The sequence below is a fragment of the Phasianus colchicus genome, chromosome 2 (genome assembly GCF_987193195.1).
Source record: "Phasianus colchicus chromosome 2, bPhaCol1.hap1.1, whole genome shotgun sequence".
NCBI lineage: Eukaryota > Metazoa > Chordata > Aves > Galliformes > Phasianidae > Phasianus > Phasianus colchicus.
In genome coordinates this window covers 108,334,905-108,357,500 of record NC_143437.1, presented here as the reverse complement: position 1 = coordinate 108,357,500, position 22,596 = coordinate 108,334,905, and the positions used below count along the sequence as shown (strand labels likewise).

The following is a 22,596-nucleotide window of genomic DNA, read 5'->3' as shown; positions in this document are numbered from 1 at the left end:
GGATAGAGGTTGCGTATTATGCGTTGGTTTATTTTGTTTGTTTGCTTGTTTTTTTTTTGTCTTTTGTTCCACTCTGAGCTCGGGGCTGCTGTAATCTGCACAGTCCCGTCTTGGCTCTCCATAACACGCAGCACATAGAGCATCCTTCAAAGAACCCCGGTACCCTTCAGACTCAGGGCACAAGCTGTGGGGAAACACACTCATACACACGCACGCTCATGCAGTCTCAAACTGCCAACGTACCACTCGCACACCCCCACGGAGAGCTCATCAGCTCCCTCCCACACCGCTCTCTCCCTCCCTCAAGCAGTTCCCACGCGTGTTACACCACGGACAGAGCTTTAAAGCTCTAAGTAACACACACACCCCACTGCACACACAGCCTGCTCCGGCTTTCCTCCTGCAGCAACGTGGGGCACAGCGCAGACTCATGCACCCAATCCAGCAGCACACAGCTGTTTTCCCAAAGTGATGATAAGTTCTTATGGGTTGTGTATATGGAGGAAAAATGAAGTAGATTTCTGTTCTTTTGCCTCTAGATGCTTTATGGGTTATACCAGTGTAGCTACACTTATAGAATCATAGTCTCACCAAAGTTAGAAAAGACCTCCAAAATCATACAGTCCAACCATTCACCTACGACCAACATTTCCCCACTAAACCCTGTCCCTCAGTACAACATCTAAACTTGTTAGAGTCCTGAGTGGCTGAGACTTCCGATTATTTTGCATCTTTGCAATATTCAAAGCTGACTTTCCATTCAAATCTGCTTTATTTATACTCTCGTGTTTTGCATCATAATTCCTTGCTTCTTCCAATGTTGTCTATGTTTAAAACTCTTAACGCTCTTAGCAATCTTGAAAGTTGTAGGTGGGCAAGAAGCTGGTCTTAAAATCTGATCATCTCCTCAGTCCTACTGCTAGTTTATATATATAGAATACATATATATACATATAATATACATGTATATATGCGTATATAATATGTATATGTACATATATACATAATTTAGTACACATGTTCAATTGTTCAGTGCACGCAGGCATGTGTGTGTTCCCTTAGCAGGAACATTGTAGTGAGGGGTATTATGTCAGAGCTGCTCGTGCTGTTCTACATGATGCATAAATGAAACAAAGAAATAGACAAAAACAAATAACTGGGGGGAGGGATGGGGGGAAAGCCTGTATGTTTTTTCCTGACACGTGTCAATTGGTTTTAGAACTTTGAGTATTTAGCTCCCGAGTTTAATGATTGGATCATTTGAGGATAATTTGGATAACATTTACAATTGCTTATAGGCCTTTGGGAGATGAACACTGGATTAAATAATGCTGAGAAACCCCTTCACAGTTAACTGCATGGTTAGGTTTGCTGCTTGCTAGGGGAAAAAAAAAAAGGCTGAGGAAAGATAGGTTTCTATGTCTTCACTTTGTAACAGACTGTAAACCTGCTAGAATTTCAGAACAGAAGTATAGTATAAGCTGCAGACTCCCATGAACAGCACCTGTAGATATAAATAATAAACTAATAAAAGGCATTGTGCATTATTAATATTTTATGTAAGACTAATTATTAGGCACTCATGCATGCTTATGCTTAATAACATACAGGAGCATACTCACAAATTTATCCTGAAAAACAAAATAAACAGTACTTCTGTGCTGTTGTCTTTAGTAAATTACGATGTTACTACATGATATTTATGAATGAGTATCTTGGAATGGGGAACTACCACTTCTTGAATGAATATGTGTCATATGGCATCTGTTACGATTAACAGATAAGATATAATGCAGCAGAATGCAATTGTGTATCTATAAAAATACAGAAACAATTTTAAAAAGTTTGTATCTGAAGTGCAAAAAATTTGTTCAGAAACATCAGCATCAATCTCTCATTATCAGCCTCTCATTTGCAAGAGAAAATGATAAAACAAACAAAAACGTGGATTTGTCAATGAGAAGCTGCACAAATACTTGACTCTGAGGACATCAGGGAGACTTCCTTCTCAGCTGATGCCCAAGCACATGACTGAATCAGAATGAATCTTCTCACTCTAGCAACCCTATTGTCCTCTTTATCTATATACAAAGGGAAACCTATAACCAAAATGGACCAAGAGATGCCCCATCCCTGCAGGCATTCAAGGCCAGGCTGGATGTGGCTCTGGGCAGCCTGGTCTGCTGGTTGGCAACCCTGCACATAACAGGGGGTTGGAACTGGATGAGCATTGTGGTCCTTTTCAACCCAGGCCATTCTATGATTCTGTGATTCTTTATTTTTCTTGAGTTAGCAGGATTTTCATTATGTCGACAAGATTAGACTATGTAGCTCTTGGGTTAGAGCATTTCTCTGTTGTTGCTGTCAGCTCCACAACTCGTCGTAAGCATGTGCTGGTTCTTTGCACCAACTATTTGATGGGGATACAAGAATAAGGAAGGAAAACACTCTCCCAAATGCTTGCTGCAATTATCTTTTTAAATATCACTTTGCCTACCTTCTTTATTTTTTTTTTTTTCATTATACATGTAGGAAACAAAGCAAAAGAGCACTTTTCATAAAGTCAGTCAGCTATAAAAAAAAAAAGGAAAGCTGATAAAAATTAGTATAGTCTCTCCTTCTTCCTTTCTCTCGGAACATTAATTTAGATTCACTGTAGCCAAGGAGATTCAGTATAAAGCAGAAGCAGGCCTGGGGTCTTCCTCCATGTGTTGTTTGCTGCACAAAGTGTAATTTTTCCTCTCCCATTCTTTCCCTTTCAAAATGACTGTATTGGCTGAAATCAACAAGAAGGTTGAGGTAGAAGAGTAAAATTCTATCTAGAAGAGGAAGTAATTGAAAACAGTTGGATAAAGCCCTGAAGATGGTGGTGTGTGCCTGAAAGTTTCCTTTCCTTCTTTTTATTTCCCAACTCTATCAGTTGTAAAATAACAGATATCATGTCTTCATCTAAATCTTGTCTTGCTAGTGCCTTTAGACCTCTGTGGCTGTAACAGCACAGCTACCACCATCTCCAGTTTTATCTAGTGCAGTATCTTGTGGTAACACATGATGTGCGACCAATATTCACTCTGGGCATATAATTGCTAAAGAATAAACAGTTGTCCTTTAAAGAGTCTTTTTACCATTCAAAGGCTCATTTCACATGACACCCATAGCAGGAAATTGTCGAGGTGACCTACTAGATGACTCTACTGGCTCCAGTATTCTTTCTCCTTGCTTTGTATCAGGATAATTTGTGTGGGCAGAATCAGGAAGCAATAGAAGTTTTCCCTTCTTTATGTACACAGCAGGCACATTTGTTTGTCTTGATTATGTGTTGGGTTGTTCTACTGATGAATTCACAACTTCCTGTGTATCAGCACCAAAAGATAGTCTGTAAAGACCTCTAAAGAAATTAAAATCTACCAAGAGGAGTAGGGATCTCCGGGTTGAAATGTTAGCTTCCTGAAGTACATTATTTACATTTTTTTTTTAAGGACATTTTTTTCTTCAGCTACTGTCAGCATTGCAGATCTCCAACACCAAGTCGTCACAAGACCATCTGAGTGATTGAGCAAGGACTGATCCTTCCAACAGCACCCACAGCAGCACTGTGTTGATGGGAAGGAAAAGTTTGATGTTGTCAGTGATGTTCAGTGCAACATAAACATACCTCTTCCTCCCCTCACTGAGCTGTACTTGCTTAGAATATCATTTCTCCATTCTAACATATGATCAGAGTATGGAGGAAGAGTCTATGTGGTGTGTGTTTGAAAGGAACAGCCCTTCATAGAATCACAGAATCATGGAATGGTCTGGGTTGAAAAGGATCTCAAAGGTCATCTGGTTTCTACCCCCCAGCTGTGGGCAGGGTCGACAAATACTAAACCAGGCAGCCCAGAGTTCTGTCCTGTAGGAAGGTCCATTGCTCAGGAAACGAGCTCAGATCATTGCAAAAAAGTTTGGCAGTTTCCATGAGAGAGGGTATCATATTTCTTTTGCTCATTGTGGTGTCTCAAATAACTGCAGATGTTTCCACTACTATGCTATTCTAAAGAGTTTTGTGAAAGTTTTTGCGTCTGGAACAAGTTTCTGAAGTTTCTTCAAGAGCAGCTGCATCTCTTGCCTTAATTGGACCTCTCAACTTTTATTTCTTTTTCTCACTATTAAATTTTCTGTATCTCTAAGGATCTCTTTCTCTTGCATCTATCTACATGTGCTGTTGGGCTGATATCCTTATTGACATATTTTGTCCAGCTGAAGCTTCATCAGCACTGAATACACCAAGTACATTTTACTTAGTTCAGAAATCTTTATGCCTCCTAGACTGATGGTTAATACTTAGAAAAAGAATGACAGAGATGAGTTCCTATAGTACATAGGTACTATTTTGCAGAGATATTGGCTACTCAAATATTTCCCTGTCCCTGTTCAAGGCAGTTCATTTTTACTGTGTAACTTCAGAACTTAGAATCAAAGAGTCACAGAATCACAGAATGGCCTGGGTTGAAAAGGACCACAATGACCATCAAGTTCCAACCCCCTGCTATGTGCAGGGTTGCCAACCAGCAGACCAGGCTGCTGAGTGCCACATCCAGCCTGGCCTTGAATGCCTGCAGGGATGGGGGCATCCACAACCTCCTTGGGCAACCTGTTCGAGTATTTCATCTTTGAGTGTGGTTACACCTGCCTTTCTTTCCACTTGCTGGCATCTTTGCTCACAGTCTCTCCTTTTTCTGTTTACCATCTGATATAAAAACCAGAACTTGACCCATCTCCTCTCCATGGTGCTGCCTGTGGAAGGAGAGCCTTTCCTTTAAAATTGTGCACAGTTTGCGAGCAAGACATAGCTTTGTCTGGAAAGCGCCACGCCGCTCTCTGTTGTCGTGTCAATGAATAATTAATATAGTGAAATAATTATATGCAACAGATTTTACCTCCTTGTAATTTACAACTTGTTCTCTGTGTTTCTAGAAAGCAAATTGCTCAGACTTGTTTTCTCTTACTTTTAACCCATACTTGACTTACCTGAAATTTCTTTGTTTAAGATCATACTGCGCAATCAAAATACTCTCAAACACCATAAGCTGTAAACCTTCTACTAAATAATAATGAGATGTATTCCAGTAAATTCTGGATCGGGTAGGAGCAGCTGCAGGGTAACATGTTTTTGGATTTAAGGAACAATTATTTATCTGGCATAAACGGTGCACATACTGACTTAACCTGGCAAGAAGATAACATTAATATCACACTGATTCCATTACAGTCTCGCTCATTATAAAATTTACAGTCTTACTGAAGTAAATAAATATGTAACCATTGCTACTGTTTTCTTGGCACATACGTGTAAGCGTGCATATATATATATTTGTGTATCAGGGTGGCAAGAGATGCCAAACAAACAAAAATCTACTCAGCGTTAACACTCCTTACAAATGTACCTGGCAGAAGTTTGAAAATGTTGATGGAAAATATTGTTAGGTTTTTGCTCAGTGTTGCCTCAGATAAGGGGAAAAAAAGGAAAAATCTATCAGGCATGTGGTACAGATTTGTGTATTTGAGCATCTGAACTCATGAATTGTAACTTTCAGCTCTGCAAAACTGTGCACAAGCATCCTTGATGCTTGTATGTTTTTGCTGATGCACAATTTGTCTCCATATTCTGTCTGAGAATATCTATCCTGTGGTATAATTGGAAAAGTCATAAAATAACCTGCTGTACTGAGTCAGGATCTCACCCATCTGGGATTTATACCAAGAGATGTTCTTTTCTGGTTCTGCTGTCAGCGCAAATGTTTAAATATACCATCAAGATCTGAAATTTTTGGAGAGAAATTCTGTTTGCTTTATGCAAGCAAGGAATAGCCTGCCTTTAACAAAATTCAATCCTTGTGTTACTCTCTTCTGGCTCTGCTTAAGCTAGAACTGATATAATCACCTTGATCAGAAAAAAAAAAGGGAGAAAAAGAGTTAGGATTTGGTCTAAACTGAGTGATTCTTCTCTTCTCTTCTCTTCTCTTCTCTTCTCTTCTCTTCTCTTCTCTTCTCTTCTCTTCTCTTCTCTTCTCTTCTCTTCTCTTCTCTTCTCTTCTCTTCTCTTCTCTTCCCTTCCCTTCCCTTCCCTTCCCTTCCCTTCCCTTCCCTTCCCTTCCCTTCCCTTCCCTTCCCTTCCCTTCCCTTCCCTTCCCTTCCCTTCCCTTCCCTTCCCTTCCCTTCCCTTCCCTTCCCTTCCCTTCCCTTCCCTTCCCTTCCCTTCCCTTCCCTTCCCTTCCCTTCCCTTCCCTTCCCTTCCCTTCCCTTCCCTTCCCTTCCCTTCCCTTCCCTTCCCTTCCCTTCCCTTCCCTTCCCTTCCCTTCCCTTCCCTTCCCTTCCCTTCCCTTCCCTTCCCTTCCCTTCCCTTCCCTTATTCTGTCCTAAGAAGGTCTTTATATGCACAGGACACCTGAACTCCTTCCAGTAGTGCACTGAACAATGTAATATTTTATATCACTGTCACATGCAGCTGATTCTTTTTTCTCATCTTTCCCACAGAGAAGTATTGTGCATGCAGTGGTAAGATTTATTGCTTCCACAGATTTTTTTTTTAGTCAGGATGGAGAAGGCAGGTCAAAGAAGAGCTTTTCGCACTTGGCGATAAAATATTTGCTAGTCCTTAAGATTTTTGCTTTATCCTCTTGGATCAGATCCAGAAAAAGTTTTTTTTCTTTCACTGTCTCAGAAATCAGCTTTGACTTGAAAGATCCATTTTACCCAAGGAGTTATTGATCACAGTCTTCACTGAAAGATTTGGTGATCATTCAGCAGTTTTAGACCCAGTCCAAGTAATTGCCGCTTTCAAAAGGTAAACAGTTCCAGAACTCATCTGAGATAAAGTGATAGAGCTCAATAGATTTCAATCATTAACAATATTTGAGGATTTGACCTGACTTTAGAAGGACTATATGAGAGTTAAAAGGCATAGAAAGCTGTTCTGTCTTCAAATTACTGCAAGCCTGTAGTGCCTTTGCATCCCCGTGATCCTAAACACCTCTATGAGAGTCAAAGAGATTGTTTCTCATTGGAACCAATGTTCTAATTTTTAACCAATTGCATTTTTTTAATTGAGTGACACCTGAATCTTGTTCAATCATATGTTTTTACCATACCAGACACATGAGTCTTTCAATGGCATCGTGTAATTTTTGTTGAGCATGAAATCTGAAGAAGTAGCCATAATGACCTATTTTGTACGTAAAACCTAAGAGATCCAATAGTTTGCTTTTTCTGCACTGAAACAGGTAATCATTCATCTTTCTCAAAGCAAATGATGCAATATTAAAAGCAACAGCAACAGCACACGATGTAATTGTTTTTCACGATCGAATCTGTCAAAATAGGGAATTTGAAGATTGCCTCACTCTAACACTTCATTTGCACTACAGGTGGTACCTGCGTTGTTAACCCCACCGACCTGTTCTGCTCTGTACCTGGTCGCTTGTCCCTACTCAGCTCCACTTCAAAGTACAAAGTGACCATTGCAGAGGTGAAGAGACGCCTTTCACCGCCAGAATGCCTCAACGCTTCCCTCTTAGGAGGTATTTTGAGAAGGTAAGGTGAAGGCAGGAATAACAATTACGAGGCATTGCTGTCATTTCTGTGATTTCATTTTCCTCAAGTAAATGTTGTTCTCTCAACTTGCTTGGGTGGCTGGTCACAATTTGGGAAAGCAGAAGGAGACTGATTAGGAATGAAGAAAATTTCTGGGGAAAATTTCAGTGAAAAAAAGGAAAAAATAAGTTTGCATTTATTTTATTCACAGAAAGCTTACATTTTCATTTTATTTTACTCTCTTAGTTCAGTTACCCATCAGAGATAGACAAGCATTGTTTTCTTTATTATAAAATGGAAAAAAAAAAAAAAAAGTTCTGTATGCAGAAAATCTCACCAGCATTGTAAATCTGACTCCTTTGAGAAGCTGTTTCGAAGTAAGTTGTTTTACCAAGTATAAAACAGCAATAACTACACACAAAAAAAATCCCTAAGTCATGGAGATTTAGGGATGCATCCTTCTTACATTCACTTTCTCTTGCCTTTTGAGCATGGAAAGGCTAAAGTTCGCAGAAGATGCAGTTTTCATTTTCTTCTCATTGTAAGATGCTGAAGGAGAAGCAAGTAATTAGGTAGTTTTGCCTCTGACCCTCCACTGACCAGAGTAGACACTTAGAGAAAGCAGCAACAGAAAGGAAGAAAGAGGCAGACTCTGCTTCACATTACAAGTGGAAAACAAGGAGGCAACTGTATTTCAGCCATATGAGAGTCTCAATGTCCCTGAGGCGTCAACTTAGATGGCATAAGCTACTTGAATGCCCTTTGATCAAAACTAGCTGGAAAGTTATTGGCTATTTCACTGCTGTCACTGAAGGCCACACTGATCCTCATACTCACACTGAAAGTCATTTTATCCAACTGAGATATTCTAAGATATGTAGCAGTCTAATAGCTGTCTCAAGCCGTCTTGCAGAGTAAGGACCAAAATCAACATCTACAAAAATTTTCCTCTGCTATTTACTTCACCCTGAATATGCTTTCAGCTAAGAGCCACAGAAATATTCACTTCAGATACTCACACCATCGACTTCATCAATAGCATTGCAAGCTGTTGAGAATGCAAGGGCGCGAGGCTGAGCATGGTGACTCAGTTCTCTCTTTTGTTAAAATCTAGAATGATCCCCATAAGTTTTCGACCCAGACCAATTATCACTCTTCCAAATTACCCTGGGGCGTGATTGACAATTTAGCCAGGGGCTGCTCCAAGCTGGTGGTTTGGATACAGCAATTCTGTTTCACAGGGCAAAGAGTGTAATGCATGGATCTGATCAGGTTTCGCAGACTGGACTCAATCACTGCATAGCTGACAAGTGCAGAGGTAGTGCTAACAAATACAGTTCATGATTTGTCCAAGACCTGGCAGGGTTAGTTTTATGTTCTATTAGTAATCACTATCAAAGTATCTCTCCAGCAAGCTGCACTCAGGTCACACTTCCTGACATATTATATATCCAAAACTGTGGTGTATCTTAGTGGGTAAAACCAACCATGAAAACTGGGGCATTCCAAATTTGGTTCCTTCCTCTGTCTGAAAGAACTTGATAAATCTCAAAACATCAGACACTCTTCTTAGAATCACAGACTCACAGAATCATAGACTCACAGACTCACAGAATGATAGAATTGTAGAATCATTAAGGTTGGAAAAGACCTTTAAATTCATCTATCCCAGGCATCCACTTACCACCAATACTGACCACTATACCATGTTTCCTAGTACCACATCCACATGTTTCTTGAACACCTCCACCAACATCCCGGAGAGCTCGTTCCAGTGCATTATCACTCTTCTGGAAAAGAAGATTTTCCTAATATCCACCTTCCCTGGTGCAACTTGAGGATATTCCCCCTCATTCTATCTTAACAGAATGGATTATTCTATGCTAGGGAGCCCTCAGTCTCATTTTGTGATAATTAAACATTTGTGGTTAAAAGTGAAGGCATAACTGTTGTGGTGATTATATTATCTAATGACCAGATCACTCATTTGGAATCGGGAAGATCAAGGTTCCAGTCACTTCTCTATTCAATATATAAGCATTTTAACATTAGTTATGCACTTCCAGCTGGCTGCTAAAAGGCAGAGGTTCAAATTCCCTCAGGCTGAACAAGAAATTGAACCTAAGTCTGCTGCGTAAGTGGATAAGCTTGAAATGCTTCAAATACTCAGGCACTGCAAGAAGAACAGGTGTGAGATGCACCAGCAACCATTCTATGAGAACAAAGTGATGTAAGCATCTGGGATAGGGATACAGTTAGCCAAAGATGACTGGGATTTTAGCCTTAACATTTCCTATTGTCTTATCCCTATTCTTAGTAAGTGCTGGCCTTCATAGACTACATGCTTAAGCACTCAGATCTCTATATTGGTCATATGGGGGTAGCTAAAGCTGAGTTGCACATTGACTTCTGTATTTGAGCAGCTGTCTGGCTTCTTTTTTTTTAGCCAGGTAGAAGAAATTGGCAAAGATTCCTTATCCCAGACTTCTGTTTATTATCACAAGTTGATTTTTGTCTCTCTCAACCGTCTTGGGAGCCTGAGGTGGCTAGGTCAGGTATAACTGACAACGCTGTCAATATTTATATTCAGCCTTTGCAATCCCAGCTGCAGTGCCCAAATCAGGGCCATGGGTCCCACTAGGTTGAAAGCTGTCTGAAGATCTGATGCCCCTGTGACAGGCATTAAAATGCTTAACTTTTAAAAGATAAACCTGAAAAACTCACACAGTGTGAGTGAACAACTCTGACAGATTTCCCATCAATGTAATCAGAGCTAGCATTACTCCACACATTTGCCAATAAGGTGTATGCCATTTGTAGATGAAGAAACACAGTAAATATGAGTTTCTTTCTCCTGACAGAGCAAAATCTAAGAATGGAGGACGTTGCCTGAGAGAAAAATTAGACAGACTGGGACTGAATTTACCTGCAGGAAGAAGAAAAGCAGCAAATGTCACACTCTTGACTTCCTTGGTAGAAGGTAGAGTTTATAATTCTGCGATATAGCATAATTGTAATTTAAATGTCTTGTGTTAAAACACGTTTCATCCACTGTGTCAAATATTATATGTATTCTGTACAAAGAAGAGAACTGACTTGCCCAAAGCCACAGACAGAACCAGAGGCAACATGGAAGTTTGCTCTGAGATGTCTTGGCTCCCAGCAATTTGTTTGGTCATGAAGTTTCCTCAGCATTGATCTGCGCTTTTTATACTGGGATCTGACTTACTAATCAATGATCCAAGTGCTCTTGTGAGAGAGATGAATGTCTTACACCAGCTCTCCAAGTAGGTTTGTTTATCCTTCTTGTGAATTTCCCGGAGCTGATCCAAAGACGTGATATTTTTACTCCCATAAGAAGCGTATTATTTAGACAACCCTTTTCCTCCCATACATAAATGAATAATTTTTTTTTTTTTTTTTTCCCAGATAAATTGTAGACAGACCCAGGAGATATTTTCTTGGCTTTTATTTGTTGTTTAAATACCATTCACCAAATACTGACTGGGGTCTCTGAACATTCAGCTGGGAGAGGCAGGTTCAAACCCCTCAGGCAAAGGGAGGAAACTCTACCCGAATCTTTTCTATTCCGGGTGAATCCACTAAATACTCAGTTTGTTGTCTGGCTGCAAGGAGCAGCTCTGGGAATTTCAGATCCCTCTTCCTTGATGTGGAGAGCACTCAGCTCATCCTAAAGGTCAACACCTTCCAGGATTATAACCTGAAAAGTCCATACAGATCTTGGCAAGTAGAATGAGGTCTCAGCATGTATTATTACCACAGAACTACAGAGAGGCTGAGGCTGCAAGGGACCTCTGATGATCTTCTAATTCAACCCTTCTGCTCAAAGCAGTGTCAAACTGGGGAGGTTGCTTAGGACCTTGTCTAGTCAAGGTTTTGAATATCTCCAAGAATGGAGAGTCCACAAGACAGAAAAAAATGCTGAATCCACATTTAGGGAGATTTTTTTTCACAATCTAAGAGAAGATCTGTGATCTCCTTGGGCCACTGAGCTTATAAAACAACAGAGAGGCTGTTCAGAAATATAGAGATGTTGATATTACACTTTTCTGTAATAAAGAGAAAGACATAATTAAGCTGCAGTCTTATGAAAGATACCAGTATAGGGGAGTACGAGCTGTTCCTTATAGTCCTCAGTGAGTCTTGGGTCTTAGCAGGGAAGAATAAAAAGAGTTATGTGGCCAGTTATTCATTCATTAGAAGAAGTGGAGAGGGGGAAAATCTTTGAATTGCTGGCCTGGGATTGATGGTAATGTACTTTTACTGTAAATCACAGTTAGATCCCCTTTTTTTCCCAGGAATGAAAAAATGTTTGCTTCCCTGACATTTGCTCATAGCCAAATTCAAACCTATTCTTGATTCTGTGTTATTGCTCCTGTTCTTGTACTGTTCTACTGCGAGATTCTAAGTCCTAAAGATTTATACTGAGGAGACAGAGTTCACTTTGACACTGTCCATCTTGCTTCGATATGCTAAGCATGAATACTATCAAGTGGAATTTTTGGGAAAGGCACTGCCATATATGTTCATGTTCTAACAGAAATCAATTTAAAGCTCATTTTCTGTATAAATAACCTTTGGTCAAAATCTGCAGTAAGGTTGAATTCTATGTGGGATAAGATATCCTCCCTCTGTACGTGCAGATGTCACTTCCAAGTTGCTACAACTTATGGCTGGATGAGGCAGAAATGGAAACACATAGGCTCACTACAGTTTTTAGAGGTCATGAAATAAACAGCATTGGCTTTTAATGTATGATGTTAATGCAGAAATTGACATCATGATTTTTCAGCCTTTTTGATTCCCCAGATACCAGGTGGACAGTGTGGTCTTTCATATAGATTCAGGACTGTGTTGTTCTTGATTAGGGTAGATGGTTTTAAGATTCTTTTAATTGAAACTAATTAGGCTTTCATAGTCCTAACTGTATTGTTGGCATTAATATCCTACAGGATAAGAACGTGCTTGACCTCTTGAGTATCAAGTTGAGCTAAAAAGAGGCAAAGCTAGTTGTATGGTTACTACATATATTGTCCAAAGACATCTCAAAAGCCTCCGACAAAACTAAGACTCCTCCTTGTCTAAAATAAACTAAAATCATTGTGATCTGGGGAAATCTAAGTTGATCAAAGAGAGATTTCTGGGCTGTGGTGGCCATCTGAAGATCCAGGTTTTATGAAAACTATTTTTCACATTTAAAAAATTTTTCTTTCTACAAATTTGCTTCACTTTTGGTTCAGGGTAGCTGATAGCTATTTAGTGTTGCTGCTGCACTGATCAGGTTGCACCTTTATTGTCCTTGGCAAGAAATTCTGGGCTCAAAGTATAAATAGCTTGTCAATCCAGCTCTGTTCTTTATGTTGCCATCCAAATAGATCAGCACAATGTGCAGAAAGGAAGACTGGGAGACTGAACATAGCATTGCAGCAGTGGTATTGGGCATAGCTTTGTGCAACCTTATGTTGGGAATGCCCTCTAGTGCCTAAGTTAGATGAAGGGAAAGGCCATTTTCCCAACCAGCTCTTAAACAAACAGACAAACAAACGTTAAAAATCCTACATTTTAGCCAGTGCAATAAAGGCTTCTTCATTAAGTATAAACATTGCTAAGGTTAACCATTACTGCTAGCTCAAAGGAATCAAAATTATCCCCAGTGAGAATAAGGAAGGATGTGAGAAGATGGGAGATATCCCCAGCTGCTTGCACAGATAACTCATAAGGCAGAGACAGCATAAATGTGACTGCAGATGCAGATAAAGAAATACATGAATGGATTTTAAAACAACAGAATTTCATACAAATGTCATAAAAAGTATTTATGAAAAGACCTGGAATTCTTTTCACGACAAATCTAATTGAAACTCTACATTCACTCAATACAGAATTTACTACATTCATCATCTGGGGACCAAAACTCTTGAGAAAAATAGGTCACTCTTTACTTTTTTCACCCTACCAGCAACTGCCACACTTCTCCTCCATCAGCCTTTGTTTTAATATCCTTCCACTTGTAATTCCTCCCTTCTCATCCTCCAAATTGAAAAAAAATCTGTTCACTCCACCTTCTGCTTATCCCTCCTCCCCCTTGGGTAGCATCTCTGCTATCTGGAGGAGCTGACACTGAAGAGAGAGCAGGAGGTTCAGATGCCAACTGTCCCTCTCTTGGGACACTTCTTCTTGCCTTCACTCTGCATAGGAGCATCTCTCAGTCTTACCAGACCCAGGAGAGGCTCCTGCTGCTCCTTGCACCTGCCTACAGAAGCCTGTCAAGGTACGCAGGCTGGTCTCTCCGCTGAGGCTTTCCAGAGCTGTCTCTGCCAATTAATCTTCAGTAACTGTCCTTTTCCATCATGGAAAGTTCTCTGGTCAATTGTCAAACTACATAGGAAAGGCAGCACTGCTTATATGTGCAAAGCTGTGGGCTGGATTTAAGTAGAAAAAGCCAATGATCCTCAGCACCCATTCTATGTCTCTGTGGGAGGAAAGTGATTGAGATATTGCACAGAGAAAATATGATTTGAGGTAGAAACAAAGTAATTAGTCGTAATTGCCAGGAATTCTAGGGGTTCTTTCCTCCTTCCTGACATAAGTAGTAGCAAAGCAGAGTAAAGCAAATCATAGAATCATAGAATGGCCTGGGTTGAAAGGGACCACAATGCTCATTTAGTTCCAACCCAATGCTATGTGCAGGGTCGCCAGCCACCAGACCAGGCTGCCCAGAGCCACATCCAGCCTGAATGCCTCCAGGGATGCTTCCAAAGCTAAGGTGAAAGCAAAGAAATCGTTCTGTTCACGTTTCCAGTATTTCCACTTTCTTCCCTATAGTGAATGTTTATCAAAATTTTGATGTAGAAATGTAAAGAATGCATTCCACGGCATTTCATGCAAACCACTTTCCACAGACCTATTTTTTTACTGCACATTAATGCAAGAGACTTCTATTCATTGAGATTAAATATGCACATTTTTCTATGGAAGTACATCACAACCCACTTCTAAATACACTGTTATTTAGTTCCAGTTCAAAAATGACATATTGCCTCGACTATGAAGTGTGATAAATCATGTTCAGAACAGCGTTTCCACATCTGGATTTGTAGTTTTATCTGGAATTTTATATTGTAATTTAGAATGCTGATTCCATATGTCGCATGGAAGTATGTGCTATATGTGAAGTTAAATAGAGTTATAATTCACATTCATAATCTACATCAGTTTTCCATTTTCACTAAAAAAACCCAATATTTAAAAATCTTTAAATTATTTGCAGACTTATTTTGGTCACACAATGCCACAGTCACTTTTGCAGCCAAACTTTTTTTCCTACCTATGTGCATAGCTGATGTGTAACTCCTTTACACTTTCTTTTTGCTCTTGACTGTTTCTTTTCATATACTACCAGCAGTCAGTCATAATCACAATCTCAACTACCAACAGAATAGGCAAGTCCTATAATTTTATATAATTTTCTAATAGCATCCAATCAATTTTGCATTTTTGGCTCTAGTAAATAATATACACCATCTCTGGAAGGATTCATCTTAATGGCAGTTCATGTTTTCTTTTCCTTCTTTTTTGACGTTATGTGAAAACATTCAAATTTCAGTTGTTTTATTGCTGAACATGTTAAATAAATGCTGACATTTTATCACATAAAATTTGGTTTTCTTGAAGAAAGCAAGTTTTTCTTTCCAATGGCTTTGCTGACTACATTCTATGTGTCATTAGTTGAGTCTGACTTGTATCAAAATAGAGCTGTCTGGAGAATGGCAATTCCACCTGATGACAGCTTCAAAGGGTTTGATTCTTGTCTTCTTTCTACACTGACATGAAAACAAACCTGTCAACTGTTTTAATGGAGTTTTGCTGAAAAGCAAAACTCGATTTTGCACTTAATTGTGCTTCTGCAGTTGATTTACTTCTTAAGCATTTATTTAAGGGACAGAAACAGAGAAATAAAACAGAAATTTTGATGCCCTTCAATAAAAGTTTAGAAGTTACAGCTGAAATTTTTACCCTTTTTCATTTATGGTGAACCGAAGGATGGATGTTTTAGAAACAAGTCGGGGTGTATTATATGCCAGTTCATTCTGACTCACTGTTATAATCCATCTTATTTTCACTGAAAATTGTTTGACTTTAGAAAAGTTTCCAGGATCCATAAGCCAAGTAAAAACCATTTGTCTTTCCAACCCAGAGTTGGTTGCTAACTTCTTATTCTTCTCAGAGATACTGAGAATCTGTAACTACAAGTATAATTTTCAACTTTTGCATATAAAATCATTTACATCTGAGATGGTAGGTGTCAGCAAACAAGTTGCCTGGAAGGATTACATGTATCAGTATCTGAGTCCAATTAGGTCAAATATACATATAATCAAGTATTTCCTTATGAAAACAACAGTTATATATTATATATATATATATATATATATATATATATATATATATATATATTTTGCAAAGTTCTTGTAAAATCTCCAATGATAGAATGGAACATCATAAACTCTAAAAGGTGGAGAATAGTGATCATTGCCTGTGGTCCATTACACCTTGTGCTGCCTGCAACACAAAACCACTTCTCCCATCAAAGTTTCCATCTTCCTTGACTTTGCCTGGTCAGTACAGAGCAAACTTAGTCTTGCTGAGGAGAGGACTTGTCTCCCCTCATCATTTCTATTGGAATATCTTCTCATGCCCCACTGTAGTCAGTGGGGAGAAAATAGTATTTTGTGGTGATTAACAAATGAACAAAAATAAGTTAATAATTAAATACTGAATTAAGTTGCTTAGAAAAGTCGTGGAATTTCCATGGTTGGAAATATTCAAGCCTAGGCCTGAATAACCTTATCTAAAGCCTTGCTTTCAACAGATCTCCATAATTGCCATCTAATCTTGTCTTTTCAATAACTTATATGGTTCATTTTTCCCCTATTTTGATACAATCTATGTTCTTCAAGTGCTAGCTTCTAGCTATTGACCTACTCTACATATAGAGTTTTAGCTCAGATACCTTTTAGTCATATTAATCTCACTGCAGGTATTCTCAAAAGAAGTTGATGCATGTCTTTTATCCCTCCTATTTGTCCATCTGGGGCATCAGCACGATGTCCAAAGGGCCAGGGTCCAATGTCACCATTCATGATGGCACTCAAGTACACACCCCTGAAAACAAATGAATGGACCAAAAAAAGCCCTAGCCCCAAAATTATTCTGGAGCACAACCCTGTTAGTCATTTATACAGATGTGCTTCAATACACACCTCTGGTAGCTGACCTGTTTCTATCTTCTACTTTGAGACAAGAGCTAGCGTGATCTCAAAGTACCTATTTCCCACCAGGAAAAGACTAACTTAGGCACAGATGTTCACACGTCAGTCAGCTGTGTTTGATCAGCTAAATCTCATGCCAGGGTTGTCAGAGTCCCAGCATGCAGATCACGGAGAATTTGGTAAATCATAAAATCTACTTTTGGGTTCTCTGACTTAGTAGAGAGGGACAGATGCTTCCAGAGGCATTTGGCACCCAGCTTGGAGTTGAGTGTCCAGTCTTTATAGCTGACGCAGGGACATATTCAGTGCCTACCTTTGTCACAGACTTCCCATACACCTACTTTCCCACCAACAAAATATCAGTTGTGATCTCCATTGTCTTCCCTTTTTATTTTGTCTGGTCTATTTTCTGGAAACGGGATTGTTTCTTCTGTTGTACTTCATTGTGGGGCATATGCACTGTGCTTGTTGATTTAACTCCAAGAAAATATGCTGAAATGCATATTATTCCCACAGATCTACCTTGGGGTAGAAGGCTATTCTTTGTTCAGAAGTAGAAAAGTGAAGTCTCGGGGTTGAATCCTGGCTCCTCAGAAAGTATTATTCTCACTCCTCACCAATTTTCACACCTTAAATATTGAGGAGATGAGTTTACAAAACTTTCACAACTACCCAGTGTTCTATTGACAAGGGAGGTAGTCAAACCCAAGAGTCTTGACTAGTATTTTCTCACAAAAGGAGCATCCTTCCTACCTTCTGGCTGTCACCATCTGATGATAAAGCACAAACAGTTGAAATGGACAGAAATCAGTAACAGAGATTGGAAACGGGTGTCTCTGAAAGTGTCGTGTTATTTATTTATTTATAATAATGGTAGAAATTGTATAAGGAAAAAACTAAAATCCTAAAAACGGACTGACCTGTTTTGTTTACCCACAGGGGAAGCATTACATTTGGCCAGAGATTTCGGCTACACCTGTGAAACAGAATTCCCTGCCAAGGCAGTAGGAGAGCACATTGCCAGACAGCACATGGAACAGAAAGAGCAGACAGCAAGGAAAAAGATGATCCTAGCAACAAAGTAAGAAGGGGGAATAATGTCAATTAAATCTGTCTGTTGTTTTTTCCATTTTGAATCTGGGGGCTGGAAGAGGGAGGAGTGGGAATAAAGATCTGAGATTGTGGTGACTGCCATCACAACTGCTCAGTGCCAGAAAAGGAGAGCAAGCTTCAGCAGAGGTGCTGTAAATTGCTTTTTTTCCATGAGAAGGTTTTAGTGGCTGCACTCTCCTTGCCTGCAGTTAGGCAGATGTACATCTTTCCATACTTGAATGATGTGATTTGGGAACACAGAGAGAACGTTCTCACATGGTAAGAGCTGTAGGACAGAGCCTGGCTTTGCCTCCTGCTTGCACAACAGCAAAAACAAGGATGTGTGAGCAGGAGATCTAAGCTTCTGCTGAACTACTAGTTTCTATTAGATAACTATTGTTAGTCTGCTGAGGGAGTGTTTGCAGAGGGGCAAATCCTCCCTGGTTGTAAAATTTCAAGGATTTCCCTGAAGTCAAAGGCACTGGAACAATGTATACCAGCAGGGGAGCTTTGCTAAAACCATTAAAGACACACAGAGACACCAGGATTTACTCAAAACAAGCCACTCACCTCCCTAGAGCAGTAACATCATGTTAGGATAACATTTCATCTGGGTTAATTAGCCTTGAGGAAGGAGGAATTAGGCTTTGTGAGCCATAGGAAATTGGAATAAATAGTCTGCATGGCATAAGTTAGACCTACACTGGGTGTGTGGTATACTTGCATGGGGTGGCCTTGAGTATAGTCATAGTCCTCCTGGACTTACTGCAGTATTACACAGGGAGACAGTAGGGGAGCTGAGTCCAGAAGCCAAGATACTGTAAATCTCTTTCTCAACATAGGAATGATCCAGGCTGAGATACACAGAGGAATTGTCCTGCATTAGGGATGAGAGTCACAGGATTGTCCCTTATATCTTAATGTCCTTGTGTGTGATCTATCTGTGGGGAACATAATGTATGGCCCTTTTGTGACCCTCTCGTGTCCAGAGATCTTTGCCCTGAAGGTGACACAGAGGTGACATGCATTGAAACCTCTCAGGCTTGTGAATGCCACAACTGCAGATTACGGTCCTCGAAGTAGAGCACCATGTGATACGGGGAAATCTACCAGTTGTGAAGTTGAGGAGACCTCTTTAATCATGTTCCTAAGTTGGTTAAAAGGAATAATAAAAGAGGAATATCATCTTACTCTCACTTACATACATTTTTTAGCGCCCAGGGGCTTTTAGAGACATGAAAACAGCTAGAGAAAAGTAGTTACTCTCTGCAAGCCATGTCTCTCCATTGATACATAGCCCATCAACAATCTGCACCCTATAACTTTGTAAGAGCTGGACATACCACTGTTCACCATGTAAACAAGAGTTAAGAATGCAAATTGCCCTAGCTCAAGGGTTTGCCCAACCTATAAACATCATTCAACTTTAATGATAGAAATAGTTTCCTCTTTTCTGGCTCTAGAGAGGAATCATTTTGCTGTGGATTGCAATAATCAGAGGATGACTGTCATGTCCTTCCTCCACTGAAGGACAATACTCTGACTACTCTTTCTCATCACTCCTTATCTACTCTCTCATTCTCCTTTACTCTTGAGGTAGGGAGTCATGGACATCCATTATTCCAAAACTCTATGAACTTTATGCTTGTTGGCTTATTCTGCACTAGTAATGAACAAAAAGTCTTCCCCCCCCCCCCCCCCCCCTCTTTTAATCAGTACGAGCAAACTGATCAGTGTTTTGTCGGCAATCGAAGGCCAGGACAGAACCTGCTGTAGTCAGAGCACTTGCTATCAGGGACCGATGGGTCAATGTGTGAGCTACTACTGCCCTCTCCTGTCTGGAAGGGGAACAGTGCTGCACAGACCAGCCCCAGATAGCACAGGACACACAGGTCCATGACTTCCTATTGCTAGCTTGGCATTTCCCAACCATACTTCCATGTATCTGATAGCAGATAGTCTTGTTATTTAACAGAAGTGTATATTGCTCAACCTACATACATAAGATGTAGGCTTATAATTTCATTAAATTCATAATCACTGCCTCGTGCTTGTAAGTGAAGATACTTGAAAATAGAGTCAATTGTTCTTCCTCTAACAAAAATGAAAATGAAATTACAAGGTGGTAAAATCATTTGAAATAAATTTTGTCTATGGAAATAAATTGAGTGCCACTTCTTGTGTGTGTTGCCACTGTCCCAATTGGGACAGAGCCATAAAAGCATTCTTTTGGCAGAACTGGTTAGATCCATATTTGGATTTTTAAGGAAAAATAAGGGGAAATAACAAAATTATTTCTGCAATTCCTGGTATATAGGTGGAATTCTGTGCTGGATTCAGACATTTAACTTTGGTGATTTGGGTTAGCTTGCCCAAACACTGGTACCTACAATCATTTGAGATGAACTGGTAATCCAGCTTAGTAACCAGCAGCTGCTCCAAAAAGTTCATAGGCATCTTTCCATTACCGTGTTACATTTTCTATTTCTTATGGATGTCTTACATACTACATATCCATATGTGAGCATCTAAATAGAGCCCTTGATAACTGCAGTGTAGAAGTCCCCATTGTCTGGTAGAAGCTCCATGTGTTATCAAGAGCATCTATATCCTGCAGTGATGCAGTCCGTCCATCCTGAGCTGATGCATCTCTTCCATGTACAGAACTGTGATCCACGTGCTAATAAAAACTACAGATTGCTTCTTTGGATGCCAGTAGCCCTCTTTAACAGAGGCAGAGCACCAAGCCTGAAGTAATTCACTTCACCAGCCCACTTATTTCTATCTGATCTGAGGCTATATTGATAGTAGTACAATGAATGAGGCCAGGGATATCTTCTGCTATGGAGCAGACCATTTTTAGTGGCCTGTTCTCCTACAGAACAACCACTTTAATGGCTCTGTCCATTGTGCTAAACTACTTGACCTTCTAAAACTACCTCTCAAAAATGATTCCTCACATTTGTTCACCAGGATCTGCTTAGGACAGTACTAGTTGATGTAACAAGGTATTGCTATGGCCTATTCTAACAATCTGATGGTCTAGACAATGAAAACTCAGAGCCCTAGCTGACAATTATAGTGGGAAGAAGAGATGGACTCTGTAGCCAGTATGCAGCACAGAACACAAGTGACAGCAAAGGCAGAATGAAGCACACACTGGCTAGGAACTGAAAGGATAAGCTTGTTAGGGACAGAATCATGAGCTAGATGAGCTCTTGGTCTGACCCAGCACAGATTTTTTTTACCTTTTTCTGATCATACACCAGACCATCCAATCTATCACAAATCATTAGTTTCCTCCCTTGCAGAAGTGTCCAGGATTCTCTACCTTGTTTATTTTTTTTTTTTTTTTTTTTTTAGCTGAGAATCTTGACACAGCTAATCTCTAATCATCTTTCTTTCTTCATGCAAAGTCACATTCCGTCACGGTACACAACTGTCATCCCTTCTCCCTGTCACTACCGCAGGTAATGTTTTGTTGGTAGTGGAGGCATTGAGACTCCACTTTGAGTAGAAATCCCCTTGCAAAAGTAGGTTACTGCCTTTTAAAGGTTTTCATGTATAATAAAAAACTTTTCTTCTTTTCTTTCAATCTCCAACACTCAGTAAAGGCTTTTGACATGTGAAGATGGAAGGGAACTTAATTGCACACTTGGTTCTGACACTTCTCTTTGTCAAAATATAAGAACTTGTAAGATGAACTTTTTCAACAGGTAGAAAGTAGAGGTTGGAGGAAGGAGAGAGGAACGGTGTTGACAGGGCCGACTGGGGATAGCAGATTGTTTAGAAGCCAAAATGACTGACTGTTTTCAGTTGTTGAAAGGAACTGTTTTTCCTCTAAGGATCTGATTCATTAAAACTGTATGCCACATTTACATACATTTCTGCTGAATGCATCTCTTTGCCTGAAAGGCTAAGATGATGCTGTCTTTTCAAGCAGTGTCTGAGTCCATACTGATGACAAGTGTTTAGAGAAATCAGGATTGGATGAAGTCCAGTGTCACAGTGGGAAATAGCTTTCTGCATTCCCTCTCCTCTTAGGATATAGCCGTGCTTTGTCTGTGTTCAAATCTGGTCGAATAGTGATATAATGAAGAGTAAAAACAAGTTAGCAGAGTTTCCTTACTTGTAACAGGGCCAAGGAGAGACATTTTAAAGAACAAAAAGCTGAGACTGCCTGCTTAATTTTTGTTATGTCCCTGGCCCAAAGGACAATCATTACAAGGTCGTGATGAAGAGCTTCAACTCTATGTAGGATCAGGTATGCAAAGCAAATGTATGCTAGCAGAAATCATACCATAGAGGTTCTCTTTAGCATTAGAAACTGGGCTCAGACACAAAGTAAGTGATGCACACCCCGTGGCATCAAGTTGAGATTTAATAATGTTATTATTAAAATATTAAACTGCTTCTTTTATCTTTGCAATATCTTCTGTGCATGTTGTGGGAGACACTCTATGCCAGCATCCATTTTCAGGAATCAGTTTTGATGCAGACATATTGTTTAGGAGCAAAACCATATGAACCTTATGAGATAATGCCAATGGGTCAGAGGATGTGAGAACAACCCCTGGCAACATTTAGTTTACTGGTTTATGTATAGTCAGTACAAACCAGCTGAGTATTAAGCTAGTAT

At 39.8% G+C, this 22,596-nt stretch overlaps 1 protein-coding gene across 4 annotated transcripts in view; it reads left to right on the top strand.

Annotated features, from left to right (window-relative positions):
• Nucleotides 1–22,596, top strand: part of TFAP2D (transcription factor AP-2 delta) — a 50,185-nt gene that overhangs the window by 11,026 nt on the left and 16,563 nt on the right. For all 4 annotated transcript variants that reach the window (XM_090136744.1, XM_090136745.1, XM_031604956.2 and 1 more), the window contains 3 exons: nucleotides 7,407–7,572; nucleotides 10,434–10,552; nucleotides 17,805–17,946. In XM_090136744.1, coding sequence (XP_089992870.1) covers nucleotides 7,407–7,572; nucleotides 10,434–10,552; nucleotides 17,805–17,946 — 427 coding nt within the window. The remainder of the gene's footprint in view (nucleotides 1–7,406; nucleotides 7,573–10,433; nucleotides 10,553–17,804; nucleotides 17,947–22,596) is intronic.